This window comes from Rattus norvegicus, chromosome 5 (genome assembly GCF_021556685.1).
Source record: "Rattus norvegicus strain SHRSP/BbbUtx chromosome 5, alternate assembly SHRSP_T2T, whole genome shotgun sequence".
Classification (NCBI taxonomy): Eukaryota; Metazoa; Chordata; class Mammalia; order Rodentia; family Muridae; genus Rattus; species Rattus norvegicus.
In genome coordinates this window covers 167512458-167529665 of record NC_141538.1, presented here as the reverse complement: position 1 = coordinate 167529665, position 17208 = coordinate 167512458, and the positions used below count along the sequence as shown (strand labels likewise).

The window sequence follows — 17208 nt, the reverse complement described above, 5'->3', positions numbered from 1 at the left end:
TTGCTCCCATCCAGCCTCAGCGCGACTGACCCAGATATGGTGATATCCGCTCCAGACATGGTGACATCCACTCCCAACCAGCACTCAGGAAGTAGGGAGGCAGAAGAATCAGGAGTTCAAGACTGGTGATGGATGCATGAGACCCTGTCTCCCCAGTTCCACCCCAAGGCAATGTGTGTGTGTGTGTGTGTGTGTGTGTGTGTGTGTGTGTGTGTATTCACTTTCTTAAGGCTTGAGAAGATGTCGACAAAGTGATTTATTTTTAAATCATTTTTTACCTCAGAGGCTCTTGGCCAATCTTTGTCTTTATGCCTTCTCTTCCTCCTCTGTGCCCAGGACGGACAGAGTTCACGCAGCTAGGCAGGCTCTGCCACTGAGCGACACCTCCAACCCAACTCTTATTTCTAAGCTAAATGGGGCAAAGGCGGGCTACCAATTTTCCAGGATATCTACACAAGTAAACAGAACTGTGTGTGATACTTGAGAAACATAGAGGGTTTATTTCTCATAGTGGAGAACGGGGCGTTGTTGGCACGATTTTTCTTCAAGCATCTGCTCTTTAGTTTCCTGAAGTGATGGTTCTGAGGAGACGTCTCTCTTCAAATGCAGTACTTCCAGAAGCATTCTGGGGCAGTCCCGTGTTGCTTACGTTGTTTCCTGGTTCTCGCCAAAAGACGGCTCAGTACAGTGTTAGAATCTTGCCCAGTGAGAGCCTGAAACCACAAGAGCAGAACAATTAGTAGCCCTGAGTCAGAGTCCTCGATGGGGCTCCCCGGGCTGGGGCTCTGGAGCTCTCATCCAGTTGACTTAACTCTATGGTTGTCCTGAGTTCCCCTAACTTCTCAGTGGCCTCTCAGTCACCGCTCTGTCAGGGTTCTAGACGCTTGCCTTCTGAGTAACATGGAGCATATCTGTTAAAATTGGCCTGTTCTGGGGTTGGGGATTTAGCTCAGTGGTAGAACGCTTGCCTAGCAACTGTAAGGCCCTGGGTTCGGTCCCCAGCTCCGAAAAAAAGAAAAAGAAAAAAAAATTGGCCTGTTCTAAAGGTCAAGCCATAGTTTTCCTTTGAGTCCAGAATGCAGTAGGCACATCCTACATGTACATCTTTAGGCCTTCAGGATAATCCCCGTACTGGATAGTTTTATGCTATCTTGACACAAACTAGAGTCATCAGTCAGGAGGGAGCCTCATTTGAGAAAATGCTTCCATATGATCTGTCTGTACCAGAACTCTAGGGCATTTTCTTAATCAGTGGTTCATGGGAAGGGCCCAGCCCACTGTGGGTAGTACTGTCCTCTGGCATGGTGGTCTTGGTGCCATAAGAAAGCAGTCCGAGCAAGCCAGTAAGCAGCACCCCTCCATGGCCTCTGCATCAGCTCCTGCCTCCAAGTTCCTGCCATGTTTGAGTTCCTGTCCTGACTTCCTTCAATGATGAACAGTGCTGTGGGAGTATAAGCTGAATAAAAACCCTTTCCTGCTTTGGTCATGGTGTCTCGTCACAGCAATAGTAGCCCCAACTGACACTGTCCTATTTTAAAGGATATAAGCCTCCTCTGAGTCATGATGACTTTTCCTCAGCTGCGCACAGAAGCCATACTAGTCCTCTAAGGGCTTCAGGTAGTGCACCCTGTCTCTAGGATCTCCTGTCACGTGATGGCTACCAGGAGGATGCTGGTGGCGATTACAGCCACAGAGCTATCTCTGGTCTGTCCTCTGCACCACTTTTCACCCTGGGAAGGGGAGCACAGCATCCTTCAGCCCTTCCCGTGCTGCCTTGTTGGTGCCCCATGCTGACTAATGTATCACTCCCCTGGTGATCTGTTGAATCGCAGGTTTGACTAGTAGGGTCTGTGAGTGGAGACTGAGCATTTCTCACCAGCTTTCTAGGAATGGCACTGCAGCTGAGGCCACGTGGACAGCAAGCCTTGCAACAGCCTCACCTGCTGCTCCTTTCTCTCACATCCTACCACAACATACTCAGGACAGGCACTTGTTCTGACGTTCTTGTTACAATTTACCCAGAACAGCCGCCTGTTACATCATTGTTACATTCTCTCTTACATCCTACTACAGTTGACCCAGAACAGCCGCCTGTTACATCATTGTTACAGTTACATATTCTGTGAGTCGGTTTAGAAAAATCAGTGCTTCGGAAGAGCACTGGGCAATTATTTTAAGGTATGATTCCTTAGATCACTCTTGGGTTATGAATTATAAGAAGTTCAGTTTTTCTCTCTCAAAAGCCAGCGCTCCTTACCTTCCTCAAGCTTCCCCTTGGAGTGGGAGTCTCGGCACTGGGATCTGGAAAAGAGTTTGACGCCTTGTCGTTAGATCTACTGCTGTGTTTTCAAAGTCACCATGTAGACAAGGCTGGCTTTACCATGTAGACCAGGCTGGCCTCACAGAGCTCCACCTGTGGCATTTGCCACCACACCCAGCAGTTAGGCTTATTGCAAAACATACAGAATCTAAGATTGCAGGGCCGAGAGATAACTCGTGGTGAACAGGCTAAAGGGCCAAAGTTCAGATCCCCAGAACCCAGGTAGAAGCTGGTTGGGCGTAGAGGTTACCTTCGTTCCTTAAGCACTCAGAAGGTAGAGACAGGATCCCTGGGACAGGGCAGCTAGGTAAAACAGCTGGATTAAGGTGCTCCAGGCCCAGAGACCCAGCCTCAATAAATAAATCGAAGAGAGTTGGAAAAAAGCCAGTGTCAACTTTGGGCCTCCCACACACCCACATGGGCCCACCCTCACACATGCACACCACACATGCAGAGAAGACAAAACAAAGACAGCACCCCTAAATCGTGTCTCAGTTCCAGTCCCGTCCAGAGCAGGCAAGGATTCTGACCTCTGCGTTTTAATAGTTTGTCAAAAACTGTACCTGGACTGTCAGTCAGCAATGTCTACTGAGAGACTACATCCTCTACCCACATGTTCTGAGCAACAGAAGAAAACAGTCAAAGCTGTGGTCTTTCCTATCAGTTGTTGGTGTTGTGATAGGGTCTCGGGCTAGCCTCAGACTCAGTTCACAGGCGTGAGTCCCCATGTCTGTCGTCCACCATTCCAACCCTGTTTACGTTTTACTTCAAAGTCACCCCAAGAGGGAAATTTTCTCCTTGCTCCTGCTGCTGTTTTATTTTGTTTTTTAATATAGCCTTGTTGTGTAGCCGAGGCTTGCCTGAGTCTACGGAAGGGTAGACAGAGGGTGGTAGAAGAATAGGCTAAGAAGGGTCATACAGTTCAGCTTTTAGAGCTTTCTCTAGGAGCTGGAATAGAGCAAATCTAGTAGCTGCAGAATCCACCCATAAGCCTAAGGGTGTCTTTACCTGCCTGGCCAAGGCTTCCCTCTGCTTCTGTGCCCACGGTCTGGCGCAGCGTCTGCAGGAGGGCAGTCCTCTCCAGCTCCTCCAGAGCCCGAAGAGCATTTTCCTCAAGCACTGTAGGGAGAGACAGACAAGTAGCCTACCCTGGGCTTCACCCGGCCATTCTGTTCCCCGTGAGTACCAGGGACAGGGAGGTGGATACTGGAATTCCAAATACAGAACTGGTGACATGTCACGGTGGCACTTAGCAGATGTAAAATGCTACGCAAGCCATCAGGAGTCCACGGAGGAAATCATGGGCCACCCCTCCCTGCCATTGTGGTCACCCTAGCACCTGCCTTGGGTAGGAGCCAGTCTGGTTCAGAAAGTCTGACTGGCCCTCACCTCCGTGTACCCCTTGAGACCTGTTGCCTCTTGCTTTGAGGTATCTGAATGGGAGGCAAAAGGAAGGATCGCCTGTGTCCCCATGGGGAAGTTGATGGTGGCACCTCTACTGCGCCTCACGGTGGACATTCACATGAAGTTCAAACACTGTATTGTGACCTTTGCGTGGACGGTGGTCTGAGGTGTGTATGCCGAGGGAAGTGTGGTAAATGCATGTAAGGTATGCAAGGTTAAGTGTGTGTGGGTGTATGCTATGTGCAAGCTGTGTGGTATGAGGTGTAAGTGCAGGCAAGGCAGCAACTGTGGCAAGTCCATGTGAGGAGTGACATTCACAGTAACAGGTATGAACGTACGGAGTGCACAGGGTGTGTGTGTGTGTGTGTGTGTGTGTGTGTGTGTGTGTGTGTGTGTGTATGCAGGACATATGTGACCAGTGTGCACAGGGTGTGTGTGTGTGTGTGTGTGTGTGTGTGTGTGAGAGAGAGAGAGAGAGAGAGAGAGAGAGAGAGAGAGAGAGAGAGAGGAGAGAGAGAGACCAGTGGCGGCTGGCAGTGGGACATGTGCCTTGGCCGAGTGCCGGCATGTTGAGATGCTCTGGGAGTCTGGCTGAAAGCCACACAAGACCCTGGAATGCTGCAGACTGACAAATACTCCTCTTCAACCTTGATGGAAGACAGTGGAAAGCCACTAAAGGCACCCACCCGAGTGGGCAGCCACAGTAGTCCTGGGAGACAGCCTCCATATTGTGATGATGTGTAAATGCCTGGGACGAAGGATGTGTGTGGTGAAACCTGAGCGGGGGGGGGGGGGGAATCTGACAAAAACACTAAGCTTCTGCCTGTTTGGAATTTGAATGTGAGACTGCCCTCTTCTCAGCTCTTTCCTCATAGCTGTTTAAAGTAGCGTCATCATCTGAATACTCCTGATCCCTTCAGAGAGAAAGAGCAGGGTGCACTGCTCTTTTAAAATAACAGCACTGGTTCGTGCCTGGTCTTGAGCATCAGGCCCAGTGCCAGTATGAACTCAGTGGCCCCAGCAGCTGATGGACAGAACAGGAGTGATGCTCTGAGGCGCTCAGAGTGCTGGTGGAGGCTGGATGGTCCAATGGCAGTGTTTGAGAGAGAACTCAGGAAAAGGTCTGAAAGGACCCAAGAGCCACCAGTCAACCTGCCACCAAGCCTGCCCACGTGCTAGAGAACCAGGTCATCTCTGACCTCTACCTCTGGGCCCTGGTGTGTGCATGCACACATAATAAAAGTAAAGGAAATTTTGCTTGAGTATCCAAAACCAAATATTAAACCCGGTTACAATTTTTTTGTGGTCTCTAATATACAACCTGATAACCAAATTAAAAGGCCGTGGTAGGGGCTGGGGATTTAGCTCAGTGGTAGAGCGCTTACCTAGGAAGCGCAAGGCCCTGGGTTCGGTCCCCAGCTCCGAAAAAAAGAACAAAAAAAAAAAAAAAAAAAAAAAAAAAAAAGGCCGTGGTAAGATTTCTAATCTTTCCCCTTTTAGTTGAACTTGAGAGGAACATTAAGTCCAAAGGAAAACAAACTGCTTGAATGGCTATGCGGTGCCCAGCTTCAGCCACCACTCTGCTTAATTAAGCCTTTTCCTTCCACTGTCGGTCGTTGGTTGGAGGCGTGCTTTCCAGCTCACAGAACTATCTGTAGGGGTTGGGGATTTAGCTCAGTGGTAGAGCGCTTACCTAGGAAGCGCAAGGCCCTGGGTTCGGTCCCCAGCTCCGGAAAAAAAAGAACCAAAAAAAAAAAAAAAAAAAAAAAAAAAAAAAAAAGAACTATCTGTCGTTGGAGAAACTACTCCTGCACTCCACCAGGCCATTCCAAAATCCAAGGCAACGTTTTAAGTCGGTCCAATGTTCATAAGCAAAAGTGATGAGGGACGTTAGAAGTGCATTCGTAGCATGAAACGGGCAGTTTGCTTAGAGAAGGCCATGCCCGTTGCTCAACCTAAGACCTGGAATAAGGACGCCTTAAGCCTCTATTCAAAGCACCTCCAGGAGACCCCTTCCAGCCAGCATCCCGCTCCTGCTCCTGTACCCGAGCGGCACCCAGAACTGATAGAAAAAACGGTCACCTCACCTGGAAGCTGAAGAGACATTTCACCAGTGTCCGTGACGGGAAAAGACAGGAGTGGATTCAGGAGTCCTACGAAGAGCAGGCAGCAGAAGGGCACCCTGTCCATGACGACGGGAAGAAGTCTGGCTGGGTGTCTGCTCCGGAGGACTTCCGACTCTCCTCGTTGAGGGATTGCCCGTTTTATCTATCATCCTGTGACCTCATATGTCCCCTCCAAAAAAAAAAAAAATGAATTTATTGGCTAGAGAGGCTGAAAGGCAATCACTTTGCATTGATGTAATTTTTCAAAGTAACAATTCGTAGACAATAAATTTACTGGCTTGTTGACTGGGTGTTCAGAGTGGGTATTCTATAAAGCACTGCGGAGTTTATAAGTCTGGCAAAGTAAGTTACTCAGCGATAAATCACAGGTGAAGGACAGGGACAGACACCATGTAGCCAAGGCAGAAGGACAAGGATTTATGAATGTTAGCAGAAGCGATGCTGGGTATGACGTGAAATATCTCAGCTTCCTTTTCAAAAAGTCCTTCACTGGCGGATAGAGGAGCTGTCTGGTGTACTAAACCAGGTGTTCCAGATAGCAAAGACACAGTGAGCATTGCTCAAAACTCGGGTCCAGCACACGCGCTTGGCTGTGTGTAAAATCACAAGCACTCGGTCCCCAGAACAAGATTTCCTTAGGGTTGGACAGTACCCAGCAAGGGGGACTGAAGGACGTCCCCACACTGCTGACCAATGACTTCACTAGACTCAACCTGGCAAAGTGCTGTGAGCCGCTAGCTCACCTCAGTTCTTTGCTTAGAACATTGCTTTTTCTAAAGAACGTATGTGTGAGTGCACACATGGGCGCTTTCGTGCGTGCGTTTGCGTGTGCGTGTGTGTGTGTGTGTATGTGCACTAGTGCACATGTGGCGCATCTGTACATGTGTACAAATGCATTTTCAAGAGTGTGTGCATGAAGTAACTGACAACTATGGTCCAGTGTGCCCCAGGCAAGAGGGTTCAGAATTTAAGGCCAATCTGGGCTACATCCTGAGTCTTCGTTCAACCTACAGGTTCTCAATTTTACACCTGCGATCCCAGTTGAGACTATAAATTAGTAGATGACAATGACTACAGAGAATGCCGACCAAAGAGTCACCCCAAGACGTGCTGTACAGAATTGGTATGGAATATTACAGAGCTGGAAGTAGTTGGCTTGGGATAAGGAGATTGTTTTTCTTAAAGTGCTGTGCTATAGGTTAGGATGCTGTGCTATAGGTCTAGGATGCCATGCTATAGGTCTAGGATGCTGTGCTATAGGTCTATGATGCTGTGCTATAGGTCTAGGATGCTATGCTATAGGTGTAGGATGCTGTGCTATAGGTCTAGGATGCTATGATGTAGGTCTAGGATGCTGTGTTATAGGTCTAGGATGCCGTGCTATAGGTCTAGGATGCTGTGCTATAGGTCTAGGATGCCATGCTATAGGTCTAGGATGCTGTGCTATAGGTCTATGATGCTGTGCTATAGGTCTAGGATGCTATGCTATAGGTGTAGGATGCTGTGCTATAGGTCTAGGATGCTATGATGTAGGTCTAGGATGCTGTGTTATAGGTCTAGGATGCCGTGCTATAGGTCTAGGATGCTGTGCTATAGGTCTAGGATGCTGTGCTATAGCTCTAGGATGCTGTGCTATAGGTCTAGGATGCTGTGCTATAGGTCTGGAATGCTGTGCTATAGGTCTAAGATGCTGCACTATAGGTCTATGATGCTGTGCTATAAGTCTATGATGCTGTGCTATAGGTCTAGGATGCTGTGCTATAGGTCTAGGATGCTGTGCTATAGGTCTAGGATGCTGTGCTATAGGTCTAGGATGCTGTGCTATTAGGTCTAGGATGCTGCACTATAGGTCTATGATGCTGCGCTATAAGTCTATGATGCTGTGCTATAGGTCTAGGATGCTGTGGTATAGGTGTAGGATGCTGTGCTATAGGTCTAGGATGCCGTACTATAGGTCTAGGATGCCATGCTATAGGATCATGATGCTGTGCTATAGGTCTAGGATGCTGTGCTATAGGTCTAGGATGCTGTGCTATAGCTCTAGGATGCTGTGCTATAGGTCTAGGATGCCGTGCTATAGGTCTGGGATACTGTGCTATAGGTGTAGGATGCTGTGCTATAGGTGTAGGATGCTGTGCTACAGGTCTAGGATACAGCTCAGCTAGTGGAGTGCTTCTGGGAAAACCTGGCTTAGTCTTCAGCACCACATAAACCAGGTATGGTGATATAGGCCAGTAATCCAACACTTGGGAGATGGAGGCAGGGGGACCAGTAGTTCAAATTCTGTACATCTCTTTAAAAGTCTATGCTGGGGCTAACTGATGACGCACACCTTGAATCCCAGCACTCGGTGAGGAAGAGGCAGGTAGATCTCTGAGTTCGAGGCCAGCCTGATCTACAGAGTTAGTTAGTTCTAGGACAGCCAGGGCTGCAGACAGGAACCTGTCTTTAAAAGTAAAACTAAAAATCTATGATGGAATGTTTGCACAAACATATTCTGTGCACATGCGTGTGTAAGTCACTCCCGGTCTGCCGACACGTACAGAGCAGGACGACCAATCCAGGGGTCTTCGGTGATTGATCCTTGAGGACAGCTGCGGAGGGAGCCGGCACTGAAGTCACACTGTCCCTTCCCCCAGAGGGTGCTTGCCAAAGCTTTGTCATTCCCTGGTGACTCAGGGGTCCTGACAGTTATTAGGACGGTTTTACGGCATGGCCTAATTAAGTTAGGTTGGAAGGCATAGGCCTCAATGAAAATCAGCACCTCTCTTCAACAGGCTGTCAATGACAATGTCACCTTGTCCCAGAAAGGCTCTGAGTCTTCGCCCAGCCCCCCGACAGGTGGTGTGCAAGGGTGTGCAGAGGATTGCTGCTTTACAACACTGCCCTCTGAGCACAGCAGCCATCCTCACCAGAGACCCCTCACAGAAAGGGGAAGGAGGCTGTGGAAGGTCAAGGAGACCTCACCTGAGATTCCAGCCACTCCCTCCCGTGCCCGCCTACCAGCTATACATGGTCTCGGGAGACGCTTACGTGTGAAGGGTTAACAGAACGGAGGACGACACCTGTACCAGGGTGAGTCTCTCCTCACTCATGCAGCTGATTTGGGGTGATCCCTGCTCCTGTTTGCCACCCCTCACGCATGCTCTATAAGCCCGGCCAGGAACCCGGTTCACCGGGTTGAACTTCTCTGGAATCGGCTTTGGTCTGTGGTTGGTGGAAGCACATGCTTGTTCGAATTTGCCCAGGGAGAGTTCGAACTACACCGCAAGAGTCATGGCTTCACATGTATGCTGGGACATCCGTGAACAGCGACCCCCTGAAAGGTATCCTGTCTTTAGCTAGCTGCGAAGCTCTTCCTTAAAGCAGAGGGATCCAGATGCGCTGGTCCACACCTGCTGGAGAGATGGCTCAGCCGTTAAGGGCACTGACTGCTCTTCCACAGGTCCTGAGTTCAATTCCCAGCAACCACATGGTGGCTCACAACCATCTGTAATGAGATCTGATGCCCTCTTCTGGTGTCTGACAGCTACAGTGTACTTCTATATCATAAATAAATAAATCTTAAAAAAAAATGCAGCCTGTATTTCCCATCCTCCCTACCCCCTGTGCATGTGCGTGTGTGTGTGGGAGGTGTTGCATGCATGTACATTCATACGTGAGTCCCTGAAAGAATACAGAGGCCGGGGTAACTGTCAAGTATCTTCCCCACAGCTCTTAGCTTATTCTTGAGTTTATCAGTTGGCTGCCCGGCCAGCAAACTGCAGGGATCCTCCTGCCTCTGCTCCCACCATTAGGGTAATGGGAGTGGCAACTGCTCCTGTCCTTTTTTTGCGGGAATACGGACTCAGGACCTCATGTGTGTCTCGTAAGTATTTTACCCACAGAGACATCACTCCAGGCCCCAATTCTGAACTTGTAATAGGCAAACTACTTAAATTTGCGAGCTGGCATCTCCTACCCTCTTTCACGCGTTGAGTATGTCATATTTGTAGCCCATGTCGTGTTTTGTTGGTGTGTTTTGCTTATTGGGGTTATGGTCCACAAGGATGTGAGCTGTCCCAAGTGCCTGCCTCACACACAGTAGGTGCCTAAGCACCATTAATGCCAGATCCCTTAGCTCAGTGCTTGGGTTCTGTGAATGTCCTTTCAACTGAAGTTTATCTATCACACCCATGGTGGTTTAGATGAGAATGGCCCAATCATGTGCTCGAATGGTTAGTCTCCGCTTAGTGGAACTGTTCAGGAAGGATTGGAAGGTGTGGCCTTTTTGGAGGTGTGGTTTTGATGAAGGAGGGGTGTCACTGGGGAGCTGGCTTTCAGGTTTCAAAAGCCCACTCTAGACCCATACACATATTCATATTCTCTCTCTCTCTCTCTCTCTCTCTCTCTCTCTCTCTCTCTCTCTCTCTCTCTCTCTCTTTCTCTGTCTCTCCCCCGCCCCCTGCCTTGCTCAACCTACCGCCATGCTTCCTGCCATGATGGCCTTGGGCTAACCCTCTAAAACTAAGCAAGCCCCCCAGTTAAAGGCTGCCTCAGTCACTGTGTCTCCTCACAGTAATAGAACAGTGACAGAGACACACCCCTAAAATATGATTCACTTAGTAGCCTGCTACTAGTTCATTCTTCTGGCATTAGCTGCCCTCACCGAGAAAGTGACCTCACTGTCCACCTGGAGGTTAGCCCAGGTTGACCACTGAGCCTCTCTCCCCTTATACCACCACCAGCAGCCTTAACCTGGAGAACTCACAGGGCTTTTTGAGGCAAATGGCAGATAAAAATCAGAAGTTGTGAAGCTTAGATTCTATGTACAGAATAATGTGTTTATCATGGCAATCTTTTTTTTTTCTTTTTTTCGGAGCTGGGGACTGAACCCAGGGCCTTGCACTTGTTAGGCAAGCGCTCTACCGCTGAGCTAAATCCCCAACCCCCATGGCAATCTTCATACGCATGTTTCATTACATTTTGTTCCCACCCCTCTCCTCAGTGCCCTCGTTTCTGTTCCCACCTGCTTCCTGCACCTCTTCTTACTGGACTTTCACACAAGGGCTCAGTTCTGGGTGCCAGGCTAGCACAGACAGGAGGGAAACAAGTTGATGGGCATTCTCGGGGACACCCAGCTCCACAGTCAACCCCTGAGCCCCAGCCTGTCTCCCTCAGAATGCCCATGTCCCTATCATCCTGTGTGACTGAAGCAGATGGCCTACGCCGTGTTCAAGCTCGCTCTCTAAGGTGCACAGCTTTGGCATCGACATGCGGGAGTCCCAGGGCTCTGGGCACACCCTACATGTTTGTCTGCTGAAACTCTGATCCCCAGTGTGATGGGGGCCACAGAAGAAAAGCAAAGTGAGATCAGACCAGGAGAGTGGTGTCCTCAGAGTGCGATTAATGCTGTTATAAAAAAAAAAAAAAAAAAGAAAGGCCTGAGAATTCTGTGCATGTAAAAACAGTTAAAGAAGTCCATTGCCCTCCAACCGGGGCATAAGCCCTACCAGGACTGAATGTGCCAGCACTTTGTAAGTGGTTATCGAGCCTCCAAGACAGGAAGGCATGTCTGTGTGTGAGACTCTATTATGCCGTTCTGGAGAATGGAACCGACAACAGCAGGCAGAGCAAGCCTCCAGAGCCGAGGAAAGAGGTGCAAAGCTGTGATGACGTCCCTACTTCTCAAGTGACAGATGCTGGCTCAGGCAAGGCGGGACTCTTGATTGTCTTGCTGTCTTTGGCATGACCTTGACGATATCGGAAGTTATGTGCTAAGCCCTTTTAAAGGTAGGAGCTGGTCCCAGGGGCCTGCCACTGCAGAGTACCCAGATGGAGCAATTGTGTGCACTAGACCATGTGGCTCTCTGTCCATCCCATCATGAACAGGCAAGCACACGGGACAGATGGCCACAGGGCACAGTCAGAGCCTAGTTCACACGCTGATGTTGCTGTAAACACTGGTGCAAGCCCCTAGAACCCTATGCCACCCTAGAGTGCTACAGACAACGTTTGCAGGCTCTCACAAAGCTGCCAAAGGAACGGTGTTCCGCGTCTGGGTACAATCCAGCACTGATGTGTCACACACCCGCATGACGGGGACAGGAAGGGTGACGTACAGTAAACATCCGCTCTAGTTATTGATTTGATTCATCACATTACCCAAGTGACTCAAATGTCACCGCTCCGGTGCCGGCACAGTTTCGCCAGGGCACCGCATTGTCCCATTATTGATGTTAAAGGGTGCCGAGAGCCAGTCGTGGAGCTAAACGGAAGTGAAGAAGCACAGCCCGGTCGTACCGCAGATGGATGCTCTCAGGAGCGCTCAGGACCGGCTACCTGCATGATTTTCTTTCATGATTGTGTGCGTGTATGCATATGGTGTGTGTGTGTGTGTGTGTGTGTGTGTGTGTGTGTGTGTGGTGTGTCTACATTCATATAGGTGAGTATACACATTCATGTGTGTGTGCAGTGGGTGCACATTCATATAGGTGTGTGTGCACATTCATGTGTGTGTGTGTGTGTGTGTGTGGTGTGTGTCTACATTCATATAGGTGAGTATACACATTCATGTGTGTGTGCAGTGGGTGCACATTCATATAGGTGTGTGTGCACATTCATGTGTGTGTGGTGTGTGCACATTCATGTGTGTGTGTGTGTGTGTGTGTGTGTGTGTGTGGTCCGTACACATTCATATAGGTGTGTGGCCATGTGTTTGCATCATCTGGAGGACAGAGGCCAATGTTGGGCATATTCCTCAGTCGCTCTGCACCTCATTTTTGCAACAGTCTCTCACTGAACCTGGAGCTCATTGACTCGGCTAGATCACCTGACCACAGAACTCCAGCTTGTCTCCTCCTGCCCCCAACCCTGGGATCACGCATGTGTGCCACCACACCCGGCTTTTACACAGACACAGGAGATCCATGCCCAGATCCTCCTGTTTGTTCGGCGCCCGCTTTACCCCCTGTGACTTCACTCCAGCCAGGTTCATGATTCCTACCATTTCCTGTCTATAAGTCAGTGGGACAGGAGTGATGGGCTGGTGTGTATTAGTTAAAGCTCTGAGACCCAGAATCTCAGAATGAGGCTGTGTTCACAGACAGAGTCTTTGAAGAGGAGATTAAGCCAAGGTGAGGGCCCCTTAAGGTGGACCCTGAACTAAAAAATTTTTAAAGATTTATTTGTATTTATTATGTGAGTATACTGTAGCTGTCTTCACAGGGCATCAGATCCCATTACAGATGGCTGTGAGCCACGATGTGGTTGCTGGGATTTGAACTCAGGACCTTTGGAAGAGCAGTCAGTGCTCAGCTACTGAGCCATCTCTCCAGCCCCTGAACTAAAATGAATAGTATCCTTGCAGGAAGCAACAAGAGACAGACAGACAAAGGAACCAGCATGAGAGCGCACTGGGGAAGACCCATCTGCAAGTCGAGGGGGCCTTACAAGGACCAGCCTGCAGCCCCTCGGACTTTAGCCTGCAGGCCTGTGGAAAGACCCAGCAGCCGAACCGACTACACCAGCAGTTCAGTGGCAATTCTCCCTGGGGGTAGTAAGTTCAAAGGTCGAGTTCCGGTGTTGGTCCCCAGGTGTTGTCCAACCTGTTTCCTTGAGCTACAGTCTCTCACTGAACCCGGAACTCCATGACTAGGCTAGTGTTATGATTTGACTGTGGAATGTCCCTCATAGGTTCATGCTTTGAGCTCTGTCTCCCAGCAGGTGGTGCTGTCTGTGAAGTTTACGAAGCCATGAGTAGGTAGAGCCTTGCTGGAGGAAGGATTCCACTGGGAGTGGGCTTTGAGGTTATATCCCTTGTCGCACTTACTCCCCTCTGCTTCCTGTGTGGGGGGAAAGATAATCTCTCTACTCCCTGACTACCAGGCTGCCCCTCCCTCCCGCTCCTCCATGGCCATAGACTGTGTCCCTATGAACTGTAAACCAACCCCTTTCTTTCTTCCTGAAGTTGCTTTTGATCAGAATGTCCTCTCATAGCAACAGAGTTCAACTAGAGCAGCTGTACTAGCTGATCCACAATCCCCAGGACCAACCTGTTTCTGCCTCCCAGCACTGGAATCACAAGTATGAGCTCTATGGCTGGATTTTTACCAGGCTTCTGGGGAATCAAACTCCGGTCCTCACGTCTACATGGCAAACACTTTGTTAACCTAACTATTTCCATCCAACAATTCTATTTCATTTAAAAATCTCATCACAGGACTGGAGAGATGGTTCAGCGGTTAAGAGCACTGACTGCTCTTCCAGAGGTCCTGAGTTCAATTCCCAGCAACCACATGGTGGCTCACAACCATCTGTAATGGGATCTGGTGCCCTCTTCTGGTGTGTCTGAAGGCAGCAATGGTGTCCTCACATCTCATTGTGACCAAAGCAATAAACCTGACTCACAGTGCTACCTCACTGTGTTCTTGTCCTTGGGTAATGGTTTAGTTTGTGATGAGACACCATGACCAAAGGCAATTTGGAGAAGAAAGGGTTTCTTTCACTCACACATCCATAGAACAGTCTGCCACCAACAGCAGTGAGGGCAGGAACTCAAGCAGGGCAGGAACCTGAAGGCAGGAGCTGAGACAGAGGCCATGGAGGATGCTGCTGACTGGCTTGCTCCTCATGGCTTGTTCAGCCTGCTTCCTTATAGAACCCAGGACCATTAGCCTAGGGATGGCCCCACCCACAATGGGCTGGGCCCTCTCCCATTAATCACTAATTAAGAAAATGCCCTCTATCTGGGTGTAGTGGCACAAACCATTCCTTCCAACACTTGGGAGGCAGAGGCAGTAGATCTCTCTGAGTTCAAGGTCAGCCTGGTCTATATGGTGAGTTCCAGGACATCTGGAGCTACATAGGGAGACCCTGTCTCAAAAAATTAAAAGCAAAATTAAAAGCCAGTCTGTAGCTTGATCTAATAGAGACATTTTCTCAATTGAGGGTCCCTCCTCTCCGGTGACTCTAGCTTTGTTAACATGAAACCAGCCAGCACAGGTAAGAAGGGAGCTTTAATTGCTAAAGTCTTCTTTATGGTTCTCAGGGATTGTTCAGAGCAAAAATCCACCTGAATGCTGAAGTTTACTAAAAGACCACTGGGTTCTTGCTCATTTAATCTTTCTCCCCGTTTCTTATCAAATCCTTCAGCAAAACTCACTAGGAACATAACTAGAAGCAAAGGAAGTTTGGTTTCTGCCTCATTTATAAAGGTGTGCACCATGGGGTCTGGGTAAGGGATCAATCTTAGTAGATGTTGAAAGAGCTGATTGGCCCTGCGCTGAGCTGTGAGAGGCGTCTGTGGAAGTTGGGTTTAGCCATGAGTAGATGTCAGGAGTCAAATAGTCTCTGCCAGGCGGGTTTGTTTGTTTGCATTATGTTATGGTTTGTATATGCTCAACCCAAGGAGTGGCCCTGTTAGGAGGTGTAGCCTCATTAGAGTGGGTGTGGCCTTGCCAGAGTGGGTGTGGCCGTGCCAGAGTGGGTGTGGCCTTGTTAGAGTGGGTGTGTCACTGTGGGCATGAGCTTTAAGACCTTCATCCTAGCTGCCTGGGAATCAGTCTTCCACCAGCAGCCTTCAGATGAAGATGTAGAACTCTCAGCTCCTCCTGCGCCATGTCTGCCTGGATGCTGCCATGCTCCTGCCTTGATGATAATGGACTGAACCTCTGAACCTGTAAGCCAGCCCCAACGAAATGTTGTCTTATAAGAGTTGTCTTGGGGGGTTGGGGATTTAGCTCAGCGGTAGAGCGCTTGCCTAGCGAGCGCAAGGCCCTCCCTGGGTTCGGTCCCCAGCTCCGGAAAAAAAAGAAAAGAAAAAAAAAGAGAGTTGTCTTGGTTATGGTGTCTGTTCACAGCAGTAAAACCCTAACTAAGACACATTCTATTTATTTATTTGGAAGAAAGGCATGGATTTGCCACAGTGCCAGTGTGGTTCAAGAACTCCTTGTGGGAGAAGCCAGTTCTCTCCTCCCACCATGTGAGTTCCAGGGATCAAACTTAGGTTTGGTGCCAAGTACCTTTAACCGCTGTCCATCCCACTGGACCTAAGACTATCTAAAGCTATCTGGGGTGGTTAGTTTTAACTGTTAACTTGGTACATCCTAGAGTCACCTGGAAAGAAAAATCAGACTGGCCTTTGGGAGTGTCTGTAAGGGACTGCCTTGATTGTGTTTATTGATGTAGGAAGACCCATCCTGAATGTGAGCAGCCCCTTCCCTGGTTTGGCTCCTGGACTGTGGAAGGAAAGCTAAGTATTCAAGCTTCCAAGGCGTCCTGGGGAACAGACAGTGGGTGGTGGTCATGTGATCAGCTGCTTCCCATTCCAGCTGCTGCGAGTCCCCTGAAGTGATAGCCGGGAACCTGGGGCTGTAGGCTAAAGTAAACCATTGCTCCCCTAAGCTGCTTCTCAGCAGGATATTTTACATAGCAACAGAAATGAAACAAAGACAGCATCTCATCTGGAAGACAGAAAGAACCTTCTACAGCCCGTGAGAGGCTAAGGCTGTTGGTAACAAGTGTTTGTCATACACAGACATTTTAAAGATTTATTTTATTTTATGACTCTGTGTGTATGTACACTGTGTGTGTGTGTGTGTGTGTGTGTGTGTGTGTGTGTGTGTACAGGAATCCAAGGAGTCCAGAACAGGGTCATATTACAGGCCCCCTGGAACTAGAATTACAGGCAGTTGCGAGCCACCATGTGGGTCCTCTGCAAGAGCACTAAGTGCTCTTAACTGCTGAGATATCTCTCTAGCCCCACGGGAGCCACTTCTTCAGTTCTAACAATGCTCTTTGTGTGTGTGTGTGTGTGTGTGTGTGTGTGTGTCTGTATACACATGTGTTTTGTGTGTATGTATGAGTGTGTGTGGTATTACATATAAGTGTGTGTACAAATGTTTGTATGTAGTGTGTGAAAGAGTGTGTGTGTGCTACATGTGTGTGCCATGTGTGTATGTGTGTGTATGAGTGTGTGCTGTATATATGTTTGTGTCTGAGTATATGTGTGTTTGCTGTGTGTGTACAAGTGTGCATGTATATAAGTGTTTTGAGTGTTGTATGTGTATCTGTGTGAGTGTGTGTGAATTTGTGTGTTGTATGTGAGTGTGTGTGCTGAGTATTGTGTGTGTTATGTGTGTGTGAGTGTGTGTATGTGTGTGAGTATGTGTGTATGCTGTATGTGTTTGAGTATGTGTGTGTGTGTGCTATGTGTGTGAATGTGTGTGTGCTGTGTATGTATATGTGTATATATGTGTGTGCTATGTGTGTGAGTGTATGTGTGTGTGCTGTGTGTGTGAGTGTGTGTATGTGTGTATGTATGCTATATGTATGAGTGTGTGTGCTGTGTATATGTGTGAGAGTGTGTGTGTGTGTGTG

The 17208-nt window shown here is 48.8% G+C and overlaps 1 protein-coding gene across 2 annotated transcripts; it reads right to left on the bottom strand.

The window, feature by feature from the left end:
- Positions 1-474: 474 nt before the first annotated feature.
- Positions 475-14151, bottom strand: Uts2 (urotensin 2). Of its 2 annotated transcripts, NM_001429544.1 has the most exons (5): positions 13884-14151; positions 5812-6019; positions 3329-3439; positions 2258-2301; positions 475-713 (listed from the first exon to the last, which is right to left on the bottom strand). In NM_001429544.1, the coding sequence occupies exons 2-5, from the start codon at positions 5912-5914 to the stop codon at positions 600-602; spliced, it is 372 nt and encodes a 123-aa protein (NP_001416473.1). In that variant the 5' UTR covers positions 5915-6019; positions 13884-14151; the 3' UTR covers positions 475-599. The 2 variants fall into 2 exon arrangements, with proteins under 2 accessions (NP_001416473.1, NP_062033.1); NM_019160.3 differs by lacking the exon at positions 13884-14151 and having other exon boundaries at positions 5812-5963.
- Positions 14152-17208: the final 3057 nt, after the last annotated feature.